Below are 21179 nucleotides of genomic sequence, written 5' to 3' on the forward strand. Positions count from 1 at the left end.
CCTATCTACATCCTGCTTCACCATCTCCACACCATCCAACCTTCTCTCTACCTCATTTTCCTCATTCATCGGCGACTCAAAATACACCCTCCATCTTCTCAACACACTCTCCTCACTAGTCAACACATTTCCTCTCCATCCTTTATTGCTCTAACTTGCAGCCACCCTTGTCCCTGTCTGGCCAATCGATACAAATCCTTTTCTCCTTCCTTAGTGTCCAACCTCTTATACAGCTCCTCATATGCCTTTTCCTTGGCTTTCGCCACATTTCTCTTCACCCTCTGCCACATCTTCTTGTACTCCTGCCTACTTTTCTCATCTCTTCTTCTTCTTCGGCTGCTCCCATTAGGGGTCGCCACAGCGGATCATCCGTCTCCATACCACCCTGTCCTCTACATCTGCCTCTTTCACACCAACTACCTGCATGTTTTCCCTCACCACATCCATGAACCTCCTCCTTGGCCTTCCTCTTTTCCTCCTACCTGGTGGCTCCATCTTCAGCATTCTTCTACCAATATAATTCATGTCCCTCTCTGCACATGTCCAAACCATCTCAATCTCGCCTCCCTCACCTTGTCACCAAAACATCCTACATGTGCTGTCCCTCTAATAAACTCATTTCTAATCTTGTCCATCCTCGTCACTCCCAACGAAAACCTTAACATCTTCAGCTCTGCTACCTCCAGCTCTGCCTCCTGCCTTTTACTCAATGCCACTGTCTCTAATCCATACAACATCGCAGGTCTCACCACAGTCCTATAAACTTTCCTTTCATTCTTGCAGATACCCTACTATCACAAATCACTCCTGTCACTCTTCTCCACCCACTCCACCCTGCCTGCACTCTTTTCTTTACTTCTAACACACTCTCCATTACTTTGCACTGTTGACCCCAGGTACCTGAACCTCCACCTTCTCAACACACTCTCCTCACTAGTCAACACTTTCCATCTGCATCTTTTATTGCTCTAACTTGCAGTACATCCTTCCCAGCTCGGTCCCTCTGCCTGGCCAATCGGTATAACTCCTTTTCTCCTTCCTTAGTGTCCAACCTCTTATACAGCTCCTCATATGCCTTTTCCTTGGCTTTCGCCACATCCCTTTTACCTGCTGCCGCATCTCCTTGTACTCCTGCCTACTTTTCTCATCACTCTGTCGATCCCAATTCTGTTTTGCCAACCTCTTTCTCCTTGTGCTGTCACCATGTCTCTTTGTCTTCCTTTCTATTTCCAGATGTCACACCAAGTACTTTTCTAGCTGTCTCCCTTATCACTCTTGCAGTAGTTGCTCAATCATCCAGCACCTCCTCACCACCACCAAGCCCTTGTCTGACCTCTTCTCTGGATCTTACACTACAGCCTTCCTCCTTCAGTTTCCACCATCTTATTCTTCTTTCAGTCCTCACTCTCCCCCTCTTCTTCTTCGCCTCCAAAACCATCCTACAGACCACCATCCGATGCTGTCTAGCTACAACACTAACAGTCTCCAATCTCCTTCGGGTTGCATCTCCTACATAGAACATAGTCCACCTGTGTGCACCTTTCTCCACCCTTATACGTCACCCTATGATCCTCCTTCTTCTTAAAATAAGTGTTCACTACTGCCATGTCCATCCTTTTAGCAAAATCTACCACCATCTGCCCTTCCACATTCCTCTCCTTAAGGCCATACCTACCCATCACCTCCTTATTACCTCTGTTCCCTTCGCCTACATGCGCATTTAAATCTGCCCCAATCACCAATCTTTAATTCCTAGGTACACCATCAACTCACTCCAGAATTCTAGCTTCTCCTTCATCTCAAAACCCACTTTTGGAGCATAAGCACTGATGACATTTATCATCACCCCTCAAACTTCCAGCTTAATGTTCATCACTCTATCAGAAACTCTCTTCACCTCCACTACACTCTTACTGTACTCTTCCTTCAGAATCACCCCTACACCATTTCTCTTTCCATCCACACCATAAGAGAACAGTTTAAAGCCACCTCCAATGTTCCTGGCCTTACTCCCCTTCCACTTGGTCTCCTGAACACACAAAATATCTACCTTTCTCCTCTCCATCATATCAGCTAACTCTCTCCCTTTACCAGTCATATGAACCTTTACCATGTTTATGAAAATGCGAATAAATAAATATGAATATATTAATACATATAATTATATCATTCATAAATTATAATTAATATAATGCTCTTTATGCACCGTGCGCACTCTGTGCAGCGTGCAATCTCGCGTGTAAAAACAAACCGCACGTGGCATCAGCGATTCGACTCTAGAGGCCACTTTCATAATGACAGCGGACCTTCTCAGCTGCCAACGGACGCTACCTGGAAAAACTATTGGTATAGATTTTTGCTGATAGCTCCAGCAATCAACTATCAGTGCCAATTAATTCCCAGGACTGATGAATCGGTCTAACTCTTGAATTGGAAATCAGGATCACCATAAAGGAACATATCAGTAAAGCTTTTTATACCAGTTTAATACATTTCTGTTTTGTTTTAGACTTGAACATCAGTTTGCCTTATGGAAATTGTCATTTCAGTTGTGTGTTTTATGTTTTTCTGAAGTTTATTCGATCTAAAGCTAAAAAATTTACTACCCCAGGAAGTAACTGTGTTACTCTGTCTCTCCACATGGTTTCAGCATTACTTATTTATGTTTGATTTTAAGAAATAATAATATGTGGGTAGGATGCAGCTAACAAGGATGTATATTTATATATTCCAGGGACCAATTCAAGTGAATTCTGGGTGCCTCTTTTCCGGCCTGGACCAGACCGTATCAGATCAACTACGCCGCTTGCCTCTCAGCAGCGACATCATTGTGCAGGGGCAGAGGGTGAATGTGGGAGAACTGAAGTTAACAGTGTTTACAGTGTTTGGGGCGTATGACAGTTTGGAGGTACAGTAGATAACTTTTGGTTGTTTTTCTGTGCAAAAGCTGCTCTCTGATGCATTTGAGTTTGTAACAGGGATTGTTTTTTTTTTTTTTAATCAGATCGCTTATTCTCTTAAATTTTAAGTCTTCTATATGCAGCTAAAACTAACAGAGTTACTGATGCAGTCTGGTCATGAAAATATTTAATTTGGCTTTGAAATGTAATACTTCTGCCTCACAACATAATTTAGTTTGATTTTCAAAATATATATATATATATATATAAAAGAAGAAAAATTATGACTAAAAAGGCTTTTTTTTTTCTTTTTTCTAAAAAAACTTTGTTCATTTTTGTCTAAATAAACCAAAAAAAAAAAAAAAAAAAATATATATATATATATATATATATATATATATATATATATATATATATATATATATATATACAACATGAGTGTAAATTGTAAAAATAAATAAATAAAATACATCTCTGCAAATGTAATCCAGTTTCTGACCCAGAGCAATCTCATTGATTGACTTACAGCCTTTTACTAACAACTAAATGTCCGAAATTCAAAAATAATTGTGTAACCCTGCAACATGTAATGCTTGGCAGATATAATGATCCAGAGCAGTCTGTCAGTGTGCTTTCTAGATATTTTATTCCCAGTTGTGCAGATTTTAACTGTAAGTGTTTAAACTGTGCAGATGCATTACATGCCTCATTAATGGAGTGCAAATTCCCAAGATGGGAATCACACAGTGCATCATAATGCATCATGTTTAAGTAGTGCTACTACTCCCTTCTTTGCAGGCCCAGTGTGATGATGTTACTGCGACATTTCTCAATCAAACATGGAGTCACTTCTTTACCAGCACCGAAATCCAGTAAGAGTCAGAAAACCGCCCAGATCAATTCTGAGAAATTCATTACATCTGTAATCCGTGTGTGTGTTTTGTGTGTGTGTGTGTGTGTGTGTTGTCTCAGGAGAGAGGATCTGTGGGGAGCAGCGAGTGGAGCGTCTCAGACTCTGCTGGACGCTCGCTTGTTTTTGGCCTTTGTGCCAAAGCGAGGCTCAGTAGGACTGGATGGTATTCGCTTTTTGCTAGGAAGCCCTGGGAGTATAGAAGATTGGAGGTCAGCATGGAGACTGTCTCTTAGGGAGGTGCTATCTCTCACTGACCAGCAGTCTGAACTTCAGTGGAGAGAGGAGATGCTGTTTAGTGCAGCACGGAGAAGAGCGGTGGACACATTAAAGGGCCACAAATCTCACAACCTTCTGCCCTGTATGAGAGCAGTAGTGCTGGGAGGCAGGCAGTCAGATCTGCTGAGCACACTCGACTCTGGTGAGGTTTTTAAAAATGATTTTCACTATTATTATATAAGATTCTTTTAGGGGTGACCCCGAATAGTCGAAGATTTAATGCTTCGATCGGAGGTGTTACAAAACGAGGATCATACCATTTTTTTGTTCTATTGGGGTGCTCATTGTGGGATTTCACATAGAACTACCAGTTTCTTCCAATATGCTAAGATACCAGCCTATTACGAAAATACTGTAAATAAATATTGTAATAAATATTTCTAACGTGCATGAATAAATAAATCCGACCCACGATCCGTGACCCTCACAGGAGCATCTTGGCGGAAGCGATTTAAATATTTAACAAATGTCTGGGAGATTGTTTAAAGGTATATTCTGTTTTAATTTAATTTGATTATTAATTGGATTTTTGATGCAACAATGTTGCACTGGATTTAGAGTACGCTCGCACAGTCAATTTAGGCGATTTAATTTGTGATTGGGTAAACCGAAGATGAGCTGAACGTGCTTAGAGGAGAGCACTAACTCGCATAGTCTCTATGCAAGAGCTCACAGATTCTCCCATACTGTGATTTGTTCATGTACCGTATTTTCTGGACTATAAGCAGATATTTTTTTTCCCACACTTTAAACCCCGCGGCTTAAACAAACGAAGCGGCTAATCTATGGATTTTTTTCTGGGTTTTTCCCGGTTTCACAAGCTTCAAGCCAAAAAACCGAGCCCCATAACATTAGACTAATGAAATTGCCCGAACGGGTTCAGGTGAACCAATGAAACTCTTTATATTAAATCAGATGCGCTCCAACTGAATCGGGCCGCACCACATCATAAATATGGAAGAGGTTCCTCTGATGTTTGACCTGCCGCTCACTCGGACTGTCAACAGGAAATGCGAATCATTCGTCACGCTAAAAACAACCGGGCATGAAAAAACACACTTCACCTGTGTTCTCAGCTGCACGGCATCGGAGAAAAGCTTCACCAATGGTGATTTTTAAACGCACGATGATGCCAAAAGAAAAACTGTTGTGAAAGGAAGGAGGAAGACAGTGAACAATGACTTTCTTGGTAGGCTACTGTTTAGATACAAGCCGTGTAACAGACACTGTCTTTTATTAAAGCCTGTGTAAAGTTTTAGTTTTACACATTAGTTTTAGTGTAGACAGTTTTAGGCTTATAGACAGGTGCGGCTTATTTATGTTCAAAATAAAAATCTTTGTCAAATTCAGTGGGTGCGGCTTATATTTGGGTGTGCTTAATAGTCCGGAAATTGCGGTATATATAAATGTGATATATGTAGAACTTGAAAATCCAGACTAGTCATGTAAGCTTTTATCATTGCTTTTTTATGCATATATGCATTTAAATAATTTTCAATTCTATTCAGTTTTATTTGTATAGCGCTTTTAAGAATGTACATTGTCTCAAAGCAAATGCCTAAGGAGTTAGCCAGTGGTGACTGTGGAGAGCAAAAAAAACTGAGATGGAATGAGGAAGAAACCTGGAGAGAAACCAGACACAAAAGGAAACCTATCCTCATCTGGGATGCACTGAATGTCCATTCATTACAGTTCCATCATTGTTGACTTTTGATATTAAATTACAGTCCAAGTCCACCCTCATAGTTATTGAGTTGCTCAGTAACTAAAGCTTAGGTCTTTTCATGTGACATCCTCTCTGCCTTTCTGTTTTTCTGTCTGGTTTATTTCTGTCCATTGCATTTCAGTGGCTTTAGAGAGTTTTGCCGATCTGGGTATAGCTGCCCGCACTTTGGCTTGCATCGCGGATGTTCTTGGTTGCATGGCCGGTGAGGGAAAAGGCGGTTTGAGGAGCGGCCCTGCTGCTAATCCATCCTGGGCTCCTGCTTTCAGGCTGCTAGAACAAGGCAAGCTCGAGGCTGGTGTCCTAGAACTGGCCAATCAGAGAGCTCGCTGGCTCAACAGGTACGAGATTAGAGTACAGAAGCTGTACCGGTATTTGTAAACAGCGATTTATTGGTGTAAATGATCAATTCCTGTAGACCAGATCTGCTGGTAAGAGCTGCTAGACACTATGAGGGTGCAGGACAGATTCTTCTCAGGAAAGCAGTGATGTCAGCACGTCAGTTTGTGCACATTGGACAAGGTGAGATGCCACCAATGGGAGAGTGGCAGGAGGTGGAGTGTCCTGCCAGGCTGGACCTCGCTGGTGAGTTCCATCTTCAATGCAAATTTGTTATTCTGTACTTTATTGCATATACTTTATTGCCATTATTATTTTTAAACAGGAATAAGAATGTTTTGCTTCTTTCGCTGTGTAGGTGGTTGGAGCGATACTCCTCCCATTGCGTTCGAGCATGGAGGTGTGGTGGTGAACGTGTCGATCAAGGTTGATGGAAAACGGCCGATCGGAGCCCGAGTGCGCCGCATTCCAGAGCCCAGGCTTGTGCTCTTGAGCCGCAGCGGCCCTCCGGATTGCAGCATGACTACGCAGACAGTGTGTAATGACCTCACCGACCTAGAGGACCACTGCCAGCCCCATGCTCCATGTGAGCGTGAAAAACTTTAAAATAATGGATACATGTATTTCACTAGATACAGTTTAATAATAAATAAGAAGAGGTGATTTATTTATATCTGAAATGCTTCTGTGTGTGTGTGTTGCAGGTGCCCTGTTAAAGGCAGTGTGTGTGTGTGGTGATGTAGTGTGTGTTACGTCTCCTCTGACTCTGGAGCAGCAGTTGCTGCAGCGCTGGGGGAGGACTGGAGCTGAACAGCTGGTCTCAACTGCCTCATGGCTCAGGACTTGGTGAGACACAATGGAAACTCTACAATGTATAACATTTTTCACATCCTGTTTTTAAAAGAGGGCACACAATTAGACCCATATGTCCGAGACCTGTTTTTATCAATCAAAATTTGGTGTACTTATTATCTAAAATATTTCAAACATTATTTAAAATGCATAATATTACAATAAATATGCATTTAAAATAAATAAATAAATGAATATGCACACACTGTATATTCACGACAGAGTAACACAAAAAGAGAAGTGTCAAGATCAGAGAAAGAATACAAAACAAAGCAATACAAAAGAGGAAGTACAACAGAATAGTGAAGCCAAAACTGAACAGGATAATAACAAGTCCAAATCTGACCAAATCTAAAATAGGATCTAAAGTGCATTTGAAGGCAAATACTTTTGTACATTTACTCAAGTGAAAGTTTAAAGGGAGCACTTTTACTGGAGTAATATTTTACCGAGTGTATTTCTACTTGAACTCGAGTACACGGTTTGTGTACTTCATCCAGCACTGTCTAAGTAATAGAGTGCCAGAACTGAACATCAGAGGGAGCTAAATTGCACTACAGTGGCTGTGAAAAATCCTGGATGTAAAAATTTGACTTTGATGTAAAAAAAAAAAAAAAAAAAAAAGCCAGACTGGAGGAACTATTTCTATGAAGCTTATTTCCTAGCTTAGTAAGTGTAGTGTGTATATGTGTGTGTGTGTGTGTGTGTGTGTTTAGGTACAAGCAGTATCCTGGCGGGTGCGGCTCTGGCAGCCGTGTACAGGTGCACCGGGCGGAGTTATGACAACAATTCTCTCATCCATGCTGTACTTCACCTGGAGCAGATACTCACCACTGGTTAGTGTGGTCATTTACATTTGACAAACCCACTTATCCAGAGCAACTTACAGTTATCTAAAAAGTAAAAAAGTACCTGGAAACCATTAACTGATGGAAGTTAAAAGTCACCAATTCCAATATGACTTCAGTAAACGTCTTGAGATTTGAACAGTACTTGAGCATTTGACTAATATAGAACATAGGCTCAAAGATGCAGTAGTCCTCGACACCAAGTCATGAGTGAAAAGCCAAAAACCGTTGATTTGTGAGGTTTGATTTCCTAAAATACAAATCAAATTGGACAGCTCAACAGTGCATTAACCAAAAATCAACACAACAGTCTCTTCAACATGCCAGAATGAAGCAAAGCTCAAACAAGTCGGTCCAAAAAAAAAGACAAAGTAGTAAAGCAAACTTTCAAAAGGGAATCTACAATTAACATTAATACAAATAGAATTATCATCATGTCACAAATTAGAAGAACTATTAGTATTAAATGGACACATAAAACCAAACATTCAGAGCTGATTGTGATTTGATGCACCTTTCAGTCTCAGAGAGGGACCAATTTTTTGTGGTAGAAAGGTCACAGGCTGCAGTTGTGGGAAGGGGAATGTTGAGCCTTGGTACAACAAAGGTGCAAAAAGTAATTGATATTGGTCATTCTCAATTAAAATATAGTAAAGTAAAAAGTACATAAATGAAATCTTAAATGTAGCTGAGTAGAGAGTAAAAGTGCTTATATCTTTAATACCCAAAAGAAATACTAAAATACAGTAACAAAGTACATTTACTCAAATACTTTACACCACTGGGTTAAGGGCCTTGCTCAAGGGCCCAGTAGTGGCAGCCCAAGTGGGGGTAGGATTTGAACTCATGACCTTGATCAGTCCAACACCTTAACCACTAAGATGCCACTTATCTAGTTGACCCTGGGTTTCAGCCTTCAGGGTACAATCAATGTTATCTTTTATTGTTCTATGTGACTTTTTTCTACCTTGTAAATGATACACTACAGATCCCAGACAAATTAATAACCCAATAAATACTAGCTTAATGCTGCTGGTTGATTGGACATTATCATGAACATTTATTTCCCAAACCCCACTTTGTTTCAGTCTTCTTAATAAAGAAGAGATTTTTCATATTTCGTTCAAAACTCTATGATAATGTATACACACATATGGGTGAAATAACTAAAACACTAGATGTGTGCTGTAGGTGGAGGGTGGCAGGACCAGGTCGGAGGGCTTGTCGGTGGAGTGAAGGTGGCGAGGTCTCATGCCATGCTGCCCCTCCGAGTGGACGTGGAGCAGCTTGTGCTCCCTTCAGACTTCCTCACTGCGCTGCAGGAGCGACTCCAGCTGATCTACACGGGCAAGACACGCCTGGCACGCAATTTGCTTCAGGTCTGAGTGAGACTCCAGGACAGTAGATGATCTTAAAGAGAGGAGAGGAAATGAGATCCACCTACAGGAGATGATATGTGACTAAAGGACAGGAGATGAGATGTGATTAAAGGACAGGAGATGAGATTGAAAGAAATGATATCAAATGAGAGAAAAAAGAGAGGAGAGGAAATGAGATTGGTGGACAGGAGATGAGATTAGAAGAGAAGAGAAGCGAGGAAATGAGATTAGAGGACAGGAGATGAGATGAGATTAACGAAGAGGAGAGGAAATGAGATTAAAGGAGAGGAGAGGAGGAGAGGAGATTAAAGGAGAGTAGAGGAAATGAGATTGAAGGAGAGGAGATGAGATAAAATGATATCTTAGAGAGGCAGAGTGTCTCAGAAGTGTCTCGTGTTGGAAATCATGGACGCCGTGTCCTCCGGGCTAAAGAGGAGAGGGACTTTCCAGCGTGTTATCAGCGTTAGGTTCAAAAGCCGGAATCTCTGATGGTATGGCGGTGCACAAGTGCATACAGTATGGGCAGCTTGCATGTTTTAGAAGGCACAATGAATGCTTTATAAAACATGCAAGCTGCCCATACTGTAGAAGCCGAAAGAATGAATGCTGAAAGGTGTATATATAGAGGTTTTAGAGCAACATATGCTCCCCTCCAGACAACGTCTGTTTCAGGGAAAGCCTTGTGTATTTCAGCAGGACGATGCAAAACCACATACTGCTGTTATTACAACAGTATGGCTTCGTAGAAGAAGAGTCTGGCTGCTGAATAGAGAACATTTGGCGTTTAATTAAACAAAAAAATGCTAAAGACAACAACGGACTTTTAGCTGCTGAAAACCGATATCAGGCAAGAATAGGACCAAATTCCAACAGCAAAACTCCAGAAACTCCTAACCTCAATGTCCAGACATCTTCAAACTGTTTTGAAAAGAAGAGATGTTACACCAGGTTAAACATGAACCCCGTGCCAACTATTTTAAAACCTGAAGCAGGCATGAAGTTTGAAAGGAACTCATTTTGTGCATAAAAGTGTAGAATTTTATCAGTTTAAACATTTATGTACTCTATGTTCTATTGTGAATAAAATATCAGATCATGTGATTTGAACGTCTTTTAGATTTCATTTAATAAAAAAAAAATAAATAAATAAAAAAAAGGCACAACATTTCCGGAATTCAGGTTGTAAGAAATGAGATTAGAGGACAGGAGAGAAGATTAAAGGAAAGGAGAGGAAATGAGTTTAAAGAAAAGGACTGGAGAGGAGATGAGATTTTAGGAACTGGAGATGAAAACATTAACATATAACCAAAGAAACGACGGCCGTTAACGCCAACAGCTTCATTGTTATAATAGAAATGCAGCCCAGATGTTTGTAATTTACACACACAAACACCCCCACACACATACAAGTGCACATCTTTTCTTTCTAACAATTATTTATTCAAATCCATTCAATTAAGTAACATTTATATCTTCTCACACTACTTTACCTCTGTGTGTGATTCAGTTCGTCACTGCTGGCAAATGAACATGCTATAAACAGGATAATACGCTTCGTATCGGGCACTTAGTTACTTTAAAATCATCTAACACACACCAAGCTGCAAATTACCTTTATATGTGCAATTTATGTGGAATAAAAAGTGTGTGACAGAGTGTTTGTGAGACTTATTCAGTGGAGTTAAAGGTAATGGGTACCATGCTTGTATAGTTATTCCTAACCGGTGTATATATTTTGTAGGATGTAGTGAGAAATTGGTACAGCCGTCTCCCGTCGATTGTGCGGAACGCAGAGCAGCTGGTGAGCAATGCTGAGGAGTGTGCACGTGCCTGTACGGAGGGTGAGCGTACGCAAATGCCTATTAAAAGTGCATTATTACTATAACATTTTTACTATGACATTTTTTTCATATTCATTGCTATTGAAATCAAAACATTTACATACTTATGCATATAGTTAGTGGGTGAATTTAACTAATTATTAGGAGGTTGAGGATTTTATGGAAAATGGATACTGGATAAAAAACAAAAATAACATTCCATGTAAAATAGTACTGATCTTTATTACAAAAAGAGAACAGTACTGAATCCTGAACGTGTGCTAAAAAAATAAATATGAATATGAATCCATTAATATGACTATTCATTAAGTCAATATAATTATACAATCAATAAATTATACATAGTAAATACAATATATGCACAGTCTCACGTGTAGAAACAATCAGCGTCAGTGATTCACCTCTAGAGGCCGCTCTCGTAATGACAGTGGACCGGAAGCAGGAAAAACTATTGGTATGGATTTTTGCCGATAGTTCCAGCAATCAACTATTGATGCCTTGACCTCTGTTAATAACTAAGGGAAATTTTTGTTTAAACGCCAGCTTTTATATTAAAAAACAGATATGATATTAAAAGATTTAAAACTAAATATTCAAAATATGTTTCTGCCATTGTTTAGAGGGTCGTTCCAAATTTGGGGCTGGGCCGTATGAGGCCCACGGGGAGTAGTTTGGGGACCCCTGATCTATCTGATTCTCTGTCTATTTCACACGGGCTTGCTGTTTTATTTAGGATCCCTTAGCGCACTTGGGGCCTGCATGAACCGCTATTGGGAGCAGAAGAAAGCGATGGCTCCCGGATGTGAACCAGCTGCAGTGAGAACCATGATGGATGCCCTTCAACCGATAGCCTTGGGCCAAAGCCTGGCAGGGGCAGGAGGCGGGGGCTTCCTGTTTATTCTGACACGGCAGGGCCAGCAGGAAGAGAGTGTACGACATATTCTCAACAATACACAGGTGTGCGAGAGAGAAAGAGAGAACGATTTTTTTTCATCTATACGTTTTAATAATTGCGATCTGCAATATTTATTATTGTTAATTGAATTGAAGTTGTTCCCGAAGTTCATATTTGATTTCGTAATGATTTTGACAGGGTCTCTCTGATTTCACTGTGCACTCAGTGCAGATCGACCTCGAAGGCATTACCGTTTTACATCAGAACCCAGGTAATGCCCAGAGTCCCAGCTAAACTACACAAACTGCAGCGAGCTAAGCTAAGCGGAGCAGATGAAGATATCCTGAAGGTGTGTACCAGATGTAATTGATTGTAAAAAGACAATCTTCTGTGGTTTGGGTTCGGGTGAGTCTGTGCTTGCTGTAGCATCAGGTTTCCAGGACTTGGCGCCATAAAGGCTTGATGTGTGGTGTGTTTTGAAATGTTATTTTGCTTCACAAGTTTGCAAAGTCTGTATGTACACTGTATATACTGGGGGTCGGCAACCTGCTTCTTGTCTACTTCCAGCAACTTGACCCTCGGTAGCTGATATCAAGGTCCAGACCCCTGCTCTCGTAAGCTAACTATGGATAAATCTTTTAAAAAATATATCAATCTTAAATGTAATGTAATGTAAAGAGTGTAATTTTGCATGGACAGATATATTCGCTTTCACTGCCAACGATACTTTTACATGGTGAGAAATTGCCAAACAACGCAGAGAAAATTGAACTTCATAGGGTGGATTAACGTCTCTAATCTTAACAACGGTTGCGAATTTTGTGGCAACCTCAGGAGATATTAAAGTGCCAAAAGCCGTTTAAAGAGGGAGAACATATGAAAGAAATGTTCAATAAAATATCAGCATCTATTTCACAATTTCCCAACACTCACATCTTGCCAGGGACAAAAAGTTATAAATTGCTAACATTGAAATACAAGTCAAACTAGTGCCAACTAGAGGTGCAACTAGGCAACTACCTTATATCTGCATAAAACAACAAATTGTGTTGTATTCATTTAAAGGTCAAATATGTTTTGCAGCTCCAGGCAAATTTTATTTTAAAAATATCATTAGAAATCATTAGAAAAACTGAGACCTAGAGAAAAATTAACCAGGACTTCCAGATAAAACAAGTAGCTTTTAACCCACATATGTCCATTTACATCCTCAATGGCCAAAGGATTGAACATGTATGACCTAAAAACGGATAATTTTGGGATTATTTTTCTATTTTTATTCCTTTCGTCAAATCGTTCGATTTAAATAGTCAACATTAACACTGATTAACAGTTCAATAAACACATCTCTTGAACAACTACCTATAACTAAACCCCTAAGAAAAGGGGAAAAATAAGTTCTAAGCTTAATCATTCAGAGAGTTAGCGTATAATATATATGCTAACATATAATCCCAGAAGGTGCGGCAGAGTTTGTCTATAAAGAACCAGTGAGTGCCAGTCGAATGAGTTTTTCCAGTTTAATGCCAGTAAACACTTCTTTGAGCCCCAAGGGGTGGGAATTTGAATTTCTGTTAGCGAGGCCATTTGCTAACAGACTAGCCAATGCTAGCGCATTTTATACTGTTAATGAAAGGCTAACCGTGACCAACATGGCAAAAATATGTGTGGATTTGGTTTGAGATCTAGGTCAAAGATGTCTTTTGGAGTATTTAATATTTTAGTCCAGTATTTGAATAGATTTCAGACATTCCCATATGGTTACATGCATCACATTTGATTTAGCAGTATTATAGTAAACTCTAATAGAAGGACTGCATTGGTTAAGATTTTTATCTCCTTCCTTAATTTATCAGAGTATTTTCATTTTGGAAAATCTTTTGCATAATATATGTTTTTTACTCTACTACCATACAGAAAATTTGCTTTTTTAAAGAAATTCCACACACACACACACACACACACACACACACACACACACACACACACACACAGTGGTACCCCACTCATCGACCGGCTCGGACATCGACCTTTTCGCTTAGCGAACAGTTTTTCGACCGAAATTTGCACCTGCTGAACGACCAAATGCCCGCTTATCTTTTTTTACCCCGACCCACATGGAGCATTTTTTTTTTTTGTTACTTTTGTAATGTTTTTAATTTATACTATTTACTGTATTATTATTAGGAATCCACCTGTCACGTCCCCTTTGGCGGCTGTCAAAACCTCCGCTTTCCCTGAAGCCCCCGGCTTCAACAATGCACACCTGGGGCTCATTATTCACTCATCCCCAGCTCCTATATAAACCCCTTATACAACCCCTCATTTTCCTTGTCGGTTATTGTTGGTATGTGAAGGTGTTTGGTGCATGTTTGTCTGTGTTTTCGCTGTCACACATATTCCTATGCATTTCTTCCTTTCCGGACTCCACACGCTCTCCACGGCTGCGCTTTCTTTCCAAAACGCACCACGGATTACCTTTTTCCTCCCGTGCGTTCGCCCGTGGACCTCGCCCCTCCAGGGCGTACCACAGGTATCTCTCTCGTTTGTCGGGATTCTATGGACTGCCGTGTGTGTGTGTGTGTTTGTGTTAAACTTTCAGTGTTTTCGCTCCGGCTTTGCCTCCGCTCATTATGCTGCATAACAATTATATACAGTATTATTTATGTACCTGTATTAATACTGCTAAAAACAGGGCAAAAATTGTTAATAAATGGGTATCGGTGGAGGTCGGGAACGGATTAATTGGTTTTCTATTATTTCTTATGGGATAATTACATTCGCTCTTCGACCTTTCCGCATTTCGACCGGTTTTAAGGAACAGATTAAGGCCGATAAGCGGGGTACCACTGTGTGTGTGTGTGTGTGTGTGTGTGTGTGTGTGTGTATATGTATGTATATGTATATATATGTATATGTATGTGTGTGTATATATATATATATATATATATATATATATATATATATATATATATATATATATATATATATATATATATATTTTTTTAAAGCTCTAATTTTGTATGCTGTCAAATTTGTTACTTCTATACATAGAGTTTGAATATAAGTTTAAAGCTGTACTTCTAAATAAAATGTTACGTGTAATTGCCACTTTTTTACTGCAGTGGATTGTGTATATTGCAAAGAACTGTAAAAAGGTTTTGAACATTTTAAGCTGTAAAATATAAAGATTTGAACTTATGATTGCTATGTGCTTCTTTTTTACCATCCCATTCAATATTTAGTCCCCATTTGCTGTTATAATAACATCTTCTGGGAAGATATTCCACAGGGGTTTTGGTGAAATAATTTAGTGATATAGGTGAGGAGGCCTGGGTACCAATTCATCCCAAATGTTTTCAATAGGCTTAAGTTCTATAGTTGGAGATTTTCCACTCTAATCCATGCAAAGCATATCTTCATGGAGCTGGCTTTGTGCACATGGGCATTGTCATGCATGAACAGGTTTGGGTCTCCTAGTTCAATTTATTTGGAAAACTTCCTATACAATTGGAAATATATAACAAACTGTAAGAAACTGGAAATATGGCTGCAAAAATCCGATGTACAATAAAAAAACTCCTACAAATTGGGATTCCTACTCAGGAACCTCCTTCTCAAATCAGGTGACACCAAATCTACACACTCGTATATTTTTAATGCAGCATTTATTTAAGAAGAAAAAACATTTTCTCCCAAATTCATATTCAATATTGGTTACAAATCATTAGGCAAATAATTGTATATTCTGTACACGTAACTATAAACAAGCTGTTTTTCATGACAAGAAAATGTATATAAATCTCTCATTCCATACCCCAGTACTCTGACTGTGTGAGTTGTACAAATGTAAATGATTTGTTAATGACACTAATGTTCAGATCCCCTCCAGTTATTTCCCCGCCACGGCTGACAGCTGGTCTCGGATGCGTCCCAGGCCGTCTAGCATCGTGTCCAGTGTTTCTTTGCTCAGTTCCACAGTGACTGAAGACTCGTTAGGGCTGCTGCTCACGTTGCCATCGTCTTGGATCTGTACACAAAACGGATTCTATTTGCTCTACGATGCTTAGTGTCGTGATCGAGTATTTGCTCCAGGTTTTTACTCTTAAGCTGGTCATCTTTGTGTAATATAAAAAGGTGCCTGATGAGCTGAATCATATGTCTGACGAATACGAGGTGGTATCAAAAAGTATCGAGACTAGTTTTTTTTTTTATGCCAACAGATGGCAGCACAAGGCTGCACGCACAGTCACACGGAGCACCGACCTTCTTAAGTCAATGTGCACGCTGTCACCATGCTCTCCTCAAACACGAGTTTCTTGCCGTTTTGACACCATCCCGGAGATCCAGCACGAGTCTCAGAAGGTGCTTGATGCCGTGTCCACACTAACACGTTTTTTTTTGGTTTGAAAATGCATATTTTTCTCTCCGTTTTGGCCTTCCATCCACGTCGAGACGCCGTCGTCACTAAATGAAAACGTAGCATTTCTAAAGTTTTCATTGTGGATGAGCAACTTTTGAAATGATTGAAAATAAAGGCTTTGATATTTATCTGGATTAGTGTAGGTGAAGCCTGACACGCTTCGAAAAGAAAACTTCCAGGACAAGGGGACTTGACTTGAAGGGGATTTTGAAGGTAATAGTGTGCAAACCTACATAAATATAGTACTATATATAGTAATATAGTAAACAGAGCTAGTCTCAAAACTTTTTGATACCACCTCATATGCAAAAAATTTTTTATAATAATAATAATACTTTTCACGGCACTGTACGTGTGCTGGTGTTTGACGCGCTGTCCGTCTTACCTTCATGTTCAGGATGCAGGTAGGCACGGCCATGCGGCTCACGGAGTCAGACGCCGTCTTCATGTCCACCCTCCATTCCAAATCTCTGAGCTGAGGCAAAGAGACTGCAGCACGAACAAGTTACATGGTGTATTATAAAGATAGAACAATGCTTTTTTTTTTTTTTTCCTCACATGTACATTACAGCACAGTGGAATTCTTTCTTCACGTATCCCAGCTCATTAGAAAGCAGAGCGCAGGGTGAGCCGTGATACAAGAAAGGGCCTTGCTCAAGGGCCCAACAGTGCATCTTGGCGGTGCAGAAATCTAGAGCTACCACGTCCCCCATTACAGCTAAAGCGCAGGTAAAGCCTCTTATCTGATTGCTTAGGTGTTGGTGAGATGGATCTGACTAAGGTGTGAAACAGGTTAATGTACAGGTTGTAGTTTTGATGCTCCATATCATCTAACTACGACGGTGTTTTAGTGCCTGAAGGTCATCGATGGTTACAAATGCATGCTATTTTAAGAGTATTTGTTGTTTTTTAAGAGACTATGAGGATGGAGTGGAGAATGGAGGAGGAGTGCTACGACTTTATTCTCGTAATCTTTGATTTATTTTTTTAATTGTGCCAATTAAACGCCATTGTATTTTACACTCAATAGCAATAGGAGCAAAAAAAATGAACAATTTTTCTCCAGTGTCAGTGCTACAGAGAAACCTTTCCTCTTTTGGGTTTTTTGCTTTAAAAAAAAAAAAAGAAAGCTGAATCTTTGTACCAGAGAGAAATAAAAAGATGCTGGAGCAACTGTATAAACTGGTCAAAGGTGACGTGCCATTTATTCATAAAGTAAACTTTGTATTCATTGGCAAAGTGCTGCAGTAAAAGCAGATGACAGACAGGTGATTACATAAAAATAATCCACTATATATTCATTATCCATGCATAATATATACTCTATGGACAAAAGTATTGGGACACCTGACTTTTCCACCCATATGTGATTGGAATGAATGTAAACATTGTCTCCACCCCAGGTCTCCTCACCTCACCTATATCAGTACCTGCCTTTACTAACACCCTTGTGTCTGAATAAATCTCGCACAAATCTCCTCCAAAATCTAGTCTAAACATCTAAAGAGTGGAGGTGATTATAACAGCGAATAGGACTCCAAATGTGGGATGTTCAAAAAGCACATACGAATCCTATTCTCAGGTGTCTGCAAATGTGTGTCCATAAAGTGTAGAATACAGGAAATACTCACTCTGACTGGACAAAGCCTCATTTCTCCATGTTACACTAAAAAAAAAAAAAACGTACAAAGTAACACAAATAATCGCTGCTCAAGTACATATGTTTTACTCCTAATTACTGAACAAACTCTGGAGCTTTCTAGTCACCTTTGTTCCAGCAGGATCTTGGTGATAAGGTTTTTGAGGTTCGAGTGGAACGTTGCTGGGAAAACGGACTGGATTTGTTCCGGTGCTGTGAAATTGTGGAAGATCACATGATGCGACAGCAAATGAAATGCCGTCAGAACCTGAGGAAGAAAGACGTGCATGGTTGATAGACAGACAGACAGACAGATAAATAGTTTCGATCGATTCCAGATGACTTGCCTGAATGGCCTCACTGTTGGACACAGACAGGGCTCGAGCAGTTCTGTCCATCAGACTCTGCGACTTGTGCGCTTGCGCCGGGAAACTGTCCATGCATATTTGTCGCACAACATCTTTGGAGGGAGCCTAAAAATATATAAAAACACACAATACAGCACAATTTTATGATTGCAATTCAGTTTTATTTGTTAGCTTTTCCAACAAAAGACATTGTCCCAAAGCAGCTTTACAGATATGATGTTTAGTTTCTTCTTAATAAGACTAATAATGAGCGAGACAGTAATTTACATCCCTTCCTTAATTTACTTACATTTAATACCATTTGTTTGTAATTGCTTTGGCAATACAGATATTATTATTTGTAATAATTTTTCATCACAAAAAATAAAGCAGGGAGAGAGACTAAGGAAATAAGTCATAGACAGAAAATAGGGAACGATTCGTTCATTTTAAACGAGTCTTTAATGAATGAATCGTTTAAAAGTGATTCATTTTTATACTGGACGCGCATGCGCAGAATCTTCGTGGGTTAGGAAACAGAATTGAGTAGTTCGTCTCGTGAGCCCTCTGGTCCGTTCGTTCTTTTGTCACGTGACTCCTGTAGACGCTACACAATAGATCAGTTTTTGTTTAGAATCTTGACGTTATTGTAATAATAATAATAATTATGGGAGTCACGTGACAATGACATGTACCAGAAGATTTGAGAGGTGAGCTCTTCATTCTGTTTAGCATAACTTGACCTTAGCTGCGTTGTCATATACTATATAAATGATTGGAAACCTGGTCAAAGTTCGTGTATGTAGACGTGTTAGGGGATCTGTTATTGAAAATGTAAAATTTCATTTGATTTCTGATCACTAAACTGATCCGATCTTCCCATCACTAAGAGAGACGGAGTAAGAGAGATGTCAAAACAAATCCTGCACTTTAACGCGTATCTCACAGTGCTGTTGCCTCCTAATGTTTTGCTCCTGTTATCCGTTTGCAGGATAGTACAAATAAATATATAATAAACATGTAAATATATAACAATAAATATATAGAATACCTTTAATAAGAGCTGTAATGAACTGAAGTGTTCCTCTGCAAGAGGAGCCATCTTGAATTGACCGACCAACGTGACTGTCACGTGATCTCACTCGGCTTTCTTCGGTTCGTTTGGGCTCGCTTCGGGTTTCTCCGATTATCTTCGGCTCGTGTCGGCTCTCTTCGGCTCTTTTGGGCTCGCTTCGGGTTTCTTCGATTATCTTCGCGTCTCTTCGATTCGCTTCGGGTCTCTTCTATTTTCTTCGGCTCGTTTCGGCTCTCTTCCAGTCTCTTCTATTCTCTTAGGCTTGTTTCGGCTCTCTTCGATTCCCTTCGGCTCTCTTCGGCCTCCGGTTGCTGTCATTTAATCTAAACCCAACGTAATACACTACATTTCCAAAAGTATACTATGTGGTTCTTTTCCAAGCTGTTACCACAAACCTGGAGGCATTCAAATGTATAGGACTTTAGATGTGCTATAATAACGTTTTGCATTCACTTGAACTTGGAACGCTAACTGCACCCCAGGTCTCCATACCAACATCAGTACCTGTCTTTTATAACACCCTTGTGGCTGATGAACACAAATATCAATAAGCACACTCCAAAATCTGGTAGAACATCTTTCCAGAAGAGTGGAGGGAAGTATAGGAGCAAAATGGGACTAAATGTGGAATGTGGTGCTCAAAAATCACACCATACTTATGACCAGGTGACCCAATACTTTTGAAAATATAGTGTACTTGACTGTGTTTTGCCTGGTGTTCCTTATTTGACTACATTTTACCGAATTTCACTTTTTTTAAATCAAGTTTTAATGTAAAAGAAAAGTGCCTGTTGTGTGTGTTTCAGCTTAGCCACTTAATGCTTATTTAGTTACAGTATAATTATTCTAGTCTATAATTATCATTACTGTAATATCTTATACATAAAGCAATCCTATAGCAGCAAACTTTAAACAGTAAATTGTAATTATATTATTATTTGGAGGCCCGATACAAAGTTTATATTGGAGATCCACCAGCCTCCTTCCCTCTACTTTTCAGAGTAACTAAAAAGCACTTGAAGAAAATATAATTTCTAATCTTTAAAGAGGAGGTTATCTGGACCAGCTGTTCTTTTTCTTGTTGCTGTTTTTATTTACAGTTTTTTACTTTTTCTATAGTTGTTTTTTGTAGCACCAGGGTTCAGGAGGAACGTTGTTCAATTTCACTGTGTACTGCGTCAGCTATATATGGTTGAAATGGCAATAAAAGCTTCTTGACTTGATTTGACTTGACTTGAGTATTTTGAAAAACAGCCCATGACACATTGTCACTGTACAGTCAATCAGCGTGGATTCAGAGCTTCATACATACTTTAATTTATTATAAGATAAGATTGTATATATTCTATGCATACAATTGTCAAATGTGCTGGGGAACTAAAAACATTGTACATATGATATTGCACATAATATGAAATTGCACATATTAAGGACTTGCATATTTTATTACTTACATTGTAATAATTGTGAGATTTATAGTGCATATAATGGCACAGTGATCATTGTGTCAGCTCTGCTTCCTACTGAAAGGGGAGGAGTTATAGAGTTTGATGGCCAATGGTAGGAAAGATCTCCTTAAACGTCTTTAGAAAAAATTTAAAGAAAGAATTTAAAGTCTCAACCAGTCACGATGCTTGTCATGTATTAACTCTAAGCCCTCAAAACCTAGAAGAAACCGGCTGCAAATAATAATTCATCCTTAAATTTGCTGGCACGAATCAGCAGAATA

At 39.5% G+C, this 21179-nt stretch overlaps 2 protein-coding genes across 3 annotated transcripts in view; one reads left to right on the forward strand and one right to left on the reverse strand.

Annotated features, from left to right (window-relative positions):
* LOC124392425 (L-fucose kinase) overlaps positions 1-12632 on the forward strand; it is a 32532-nt gene extending 19900 nt beyond the window's left edge. The window contains 13 exon segments of the mRNA XM_046859459.1: positions 2735-2908; positions 3699-3772; positions 3873-4231; positions 5937-6153; positions 6231-6397; positions 6510-6737; positions 6856-6943; positions 6945-6997; positions 7720-7839; positions 9043-9230; positions 10972-11071; positions 11805-12028; positions 12165-12632. Coding sequence (XP_046715415.1) covers positions 2735-2908; positions 3699-3772; positions 3873-4231; positions 5937-6153; positions 6231-6397; positions 6510-6737; positions 6856-6943; positions 6945-6997; positions 7720-7839; positions 9043-9230; positions 10972-11071; positions 11805-12028; positions 12165-12260 — 2088 coding nt within the window. The 3' untranslated portion in view covers positions 12261-12632.
* A 2985-nt stretch (positions 12633-15617) lies between these two features.
* On the reverse strand, positions 15618-19565 carry commd9 (COMM domain containing 9). Of its 2 annotated transcripts, none has more exons than XM_046858620.1 (6): positions 19427-19565; positions 18376-18501; positions 18157-18296; positions 18021-18055; positions 16775-16878; positions 15618-15996 (listed from the first exon to the last, which is right to left on the reverse strand). In XM_046858620.1, exons 1-6 carry the CDS (start codon positions 19475-19477, stop codon positions 15859-15861), a joined length of 594 nt encoding a protein of 197 aa, XP_046714576.1. In that variant the 5' UTR covers positions 19478-19565; the 3' UTR covers positions 15618-15858. The 2 variants fall into 2 exon arrangements, with proteins under 2 accessions (XP_046714576.1, XP_046714577.1); XM_046858621.1 differs by lacking the exon at positions 19427-19565 and adding an exon at positions 18686-18843.
* Between the last annotated feature and the right edge of the window lie 1614 nt (positions 19566-21179).

This window comes from Silurus meridionalis, chromosome 10 (assembly GCF_014805685.1).
Source record: "Silurus meridionalis isolate SWU-2019-XX chromosome 10, ASM1480568v1, whole genome shotgun sequence".
In the NCBI taxonomy this organism is placed as follows: Eukaryota; Metazoa; Chordata; class Actinopteri; order Siluriformes; family Siluridae; genus Silurus; species Silurus meridionalis.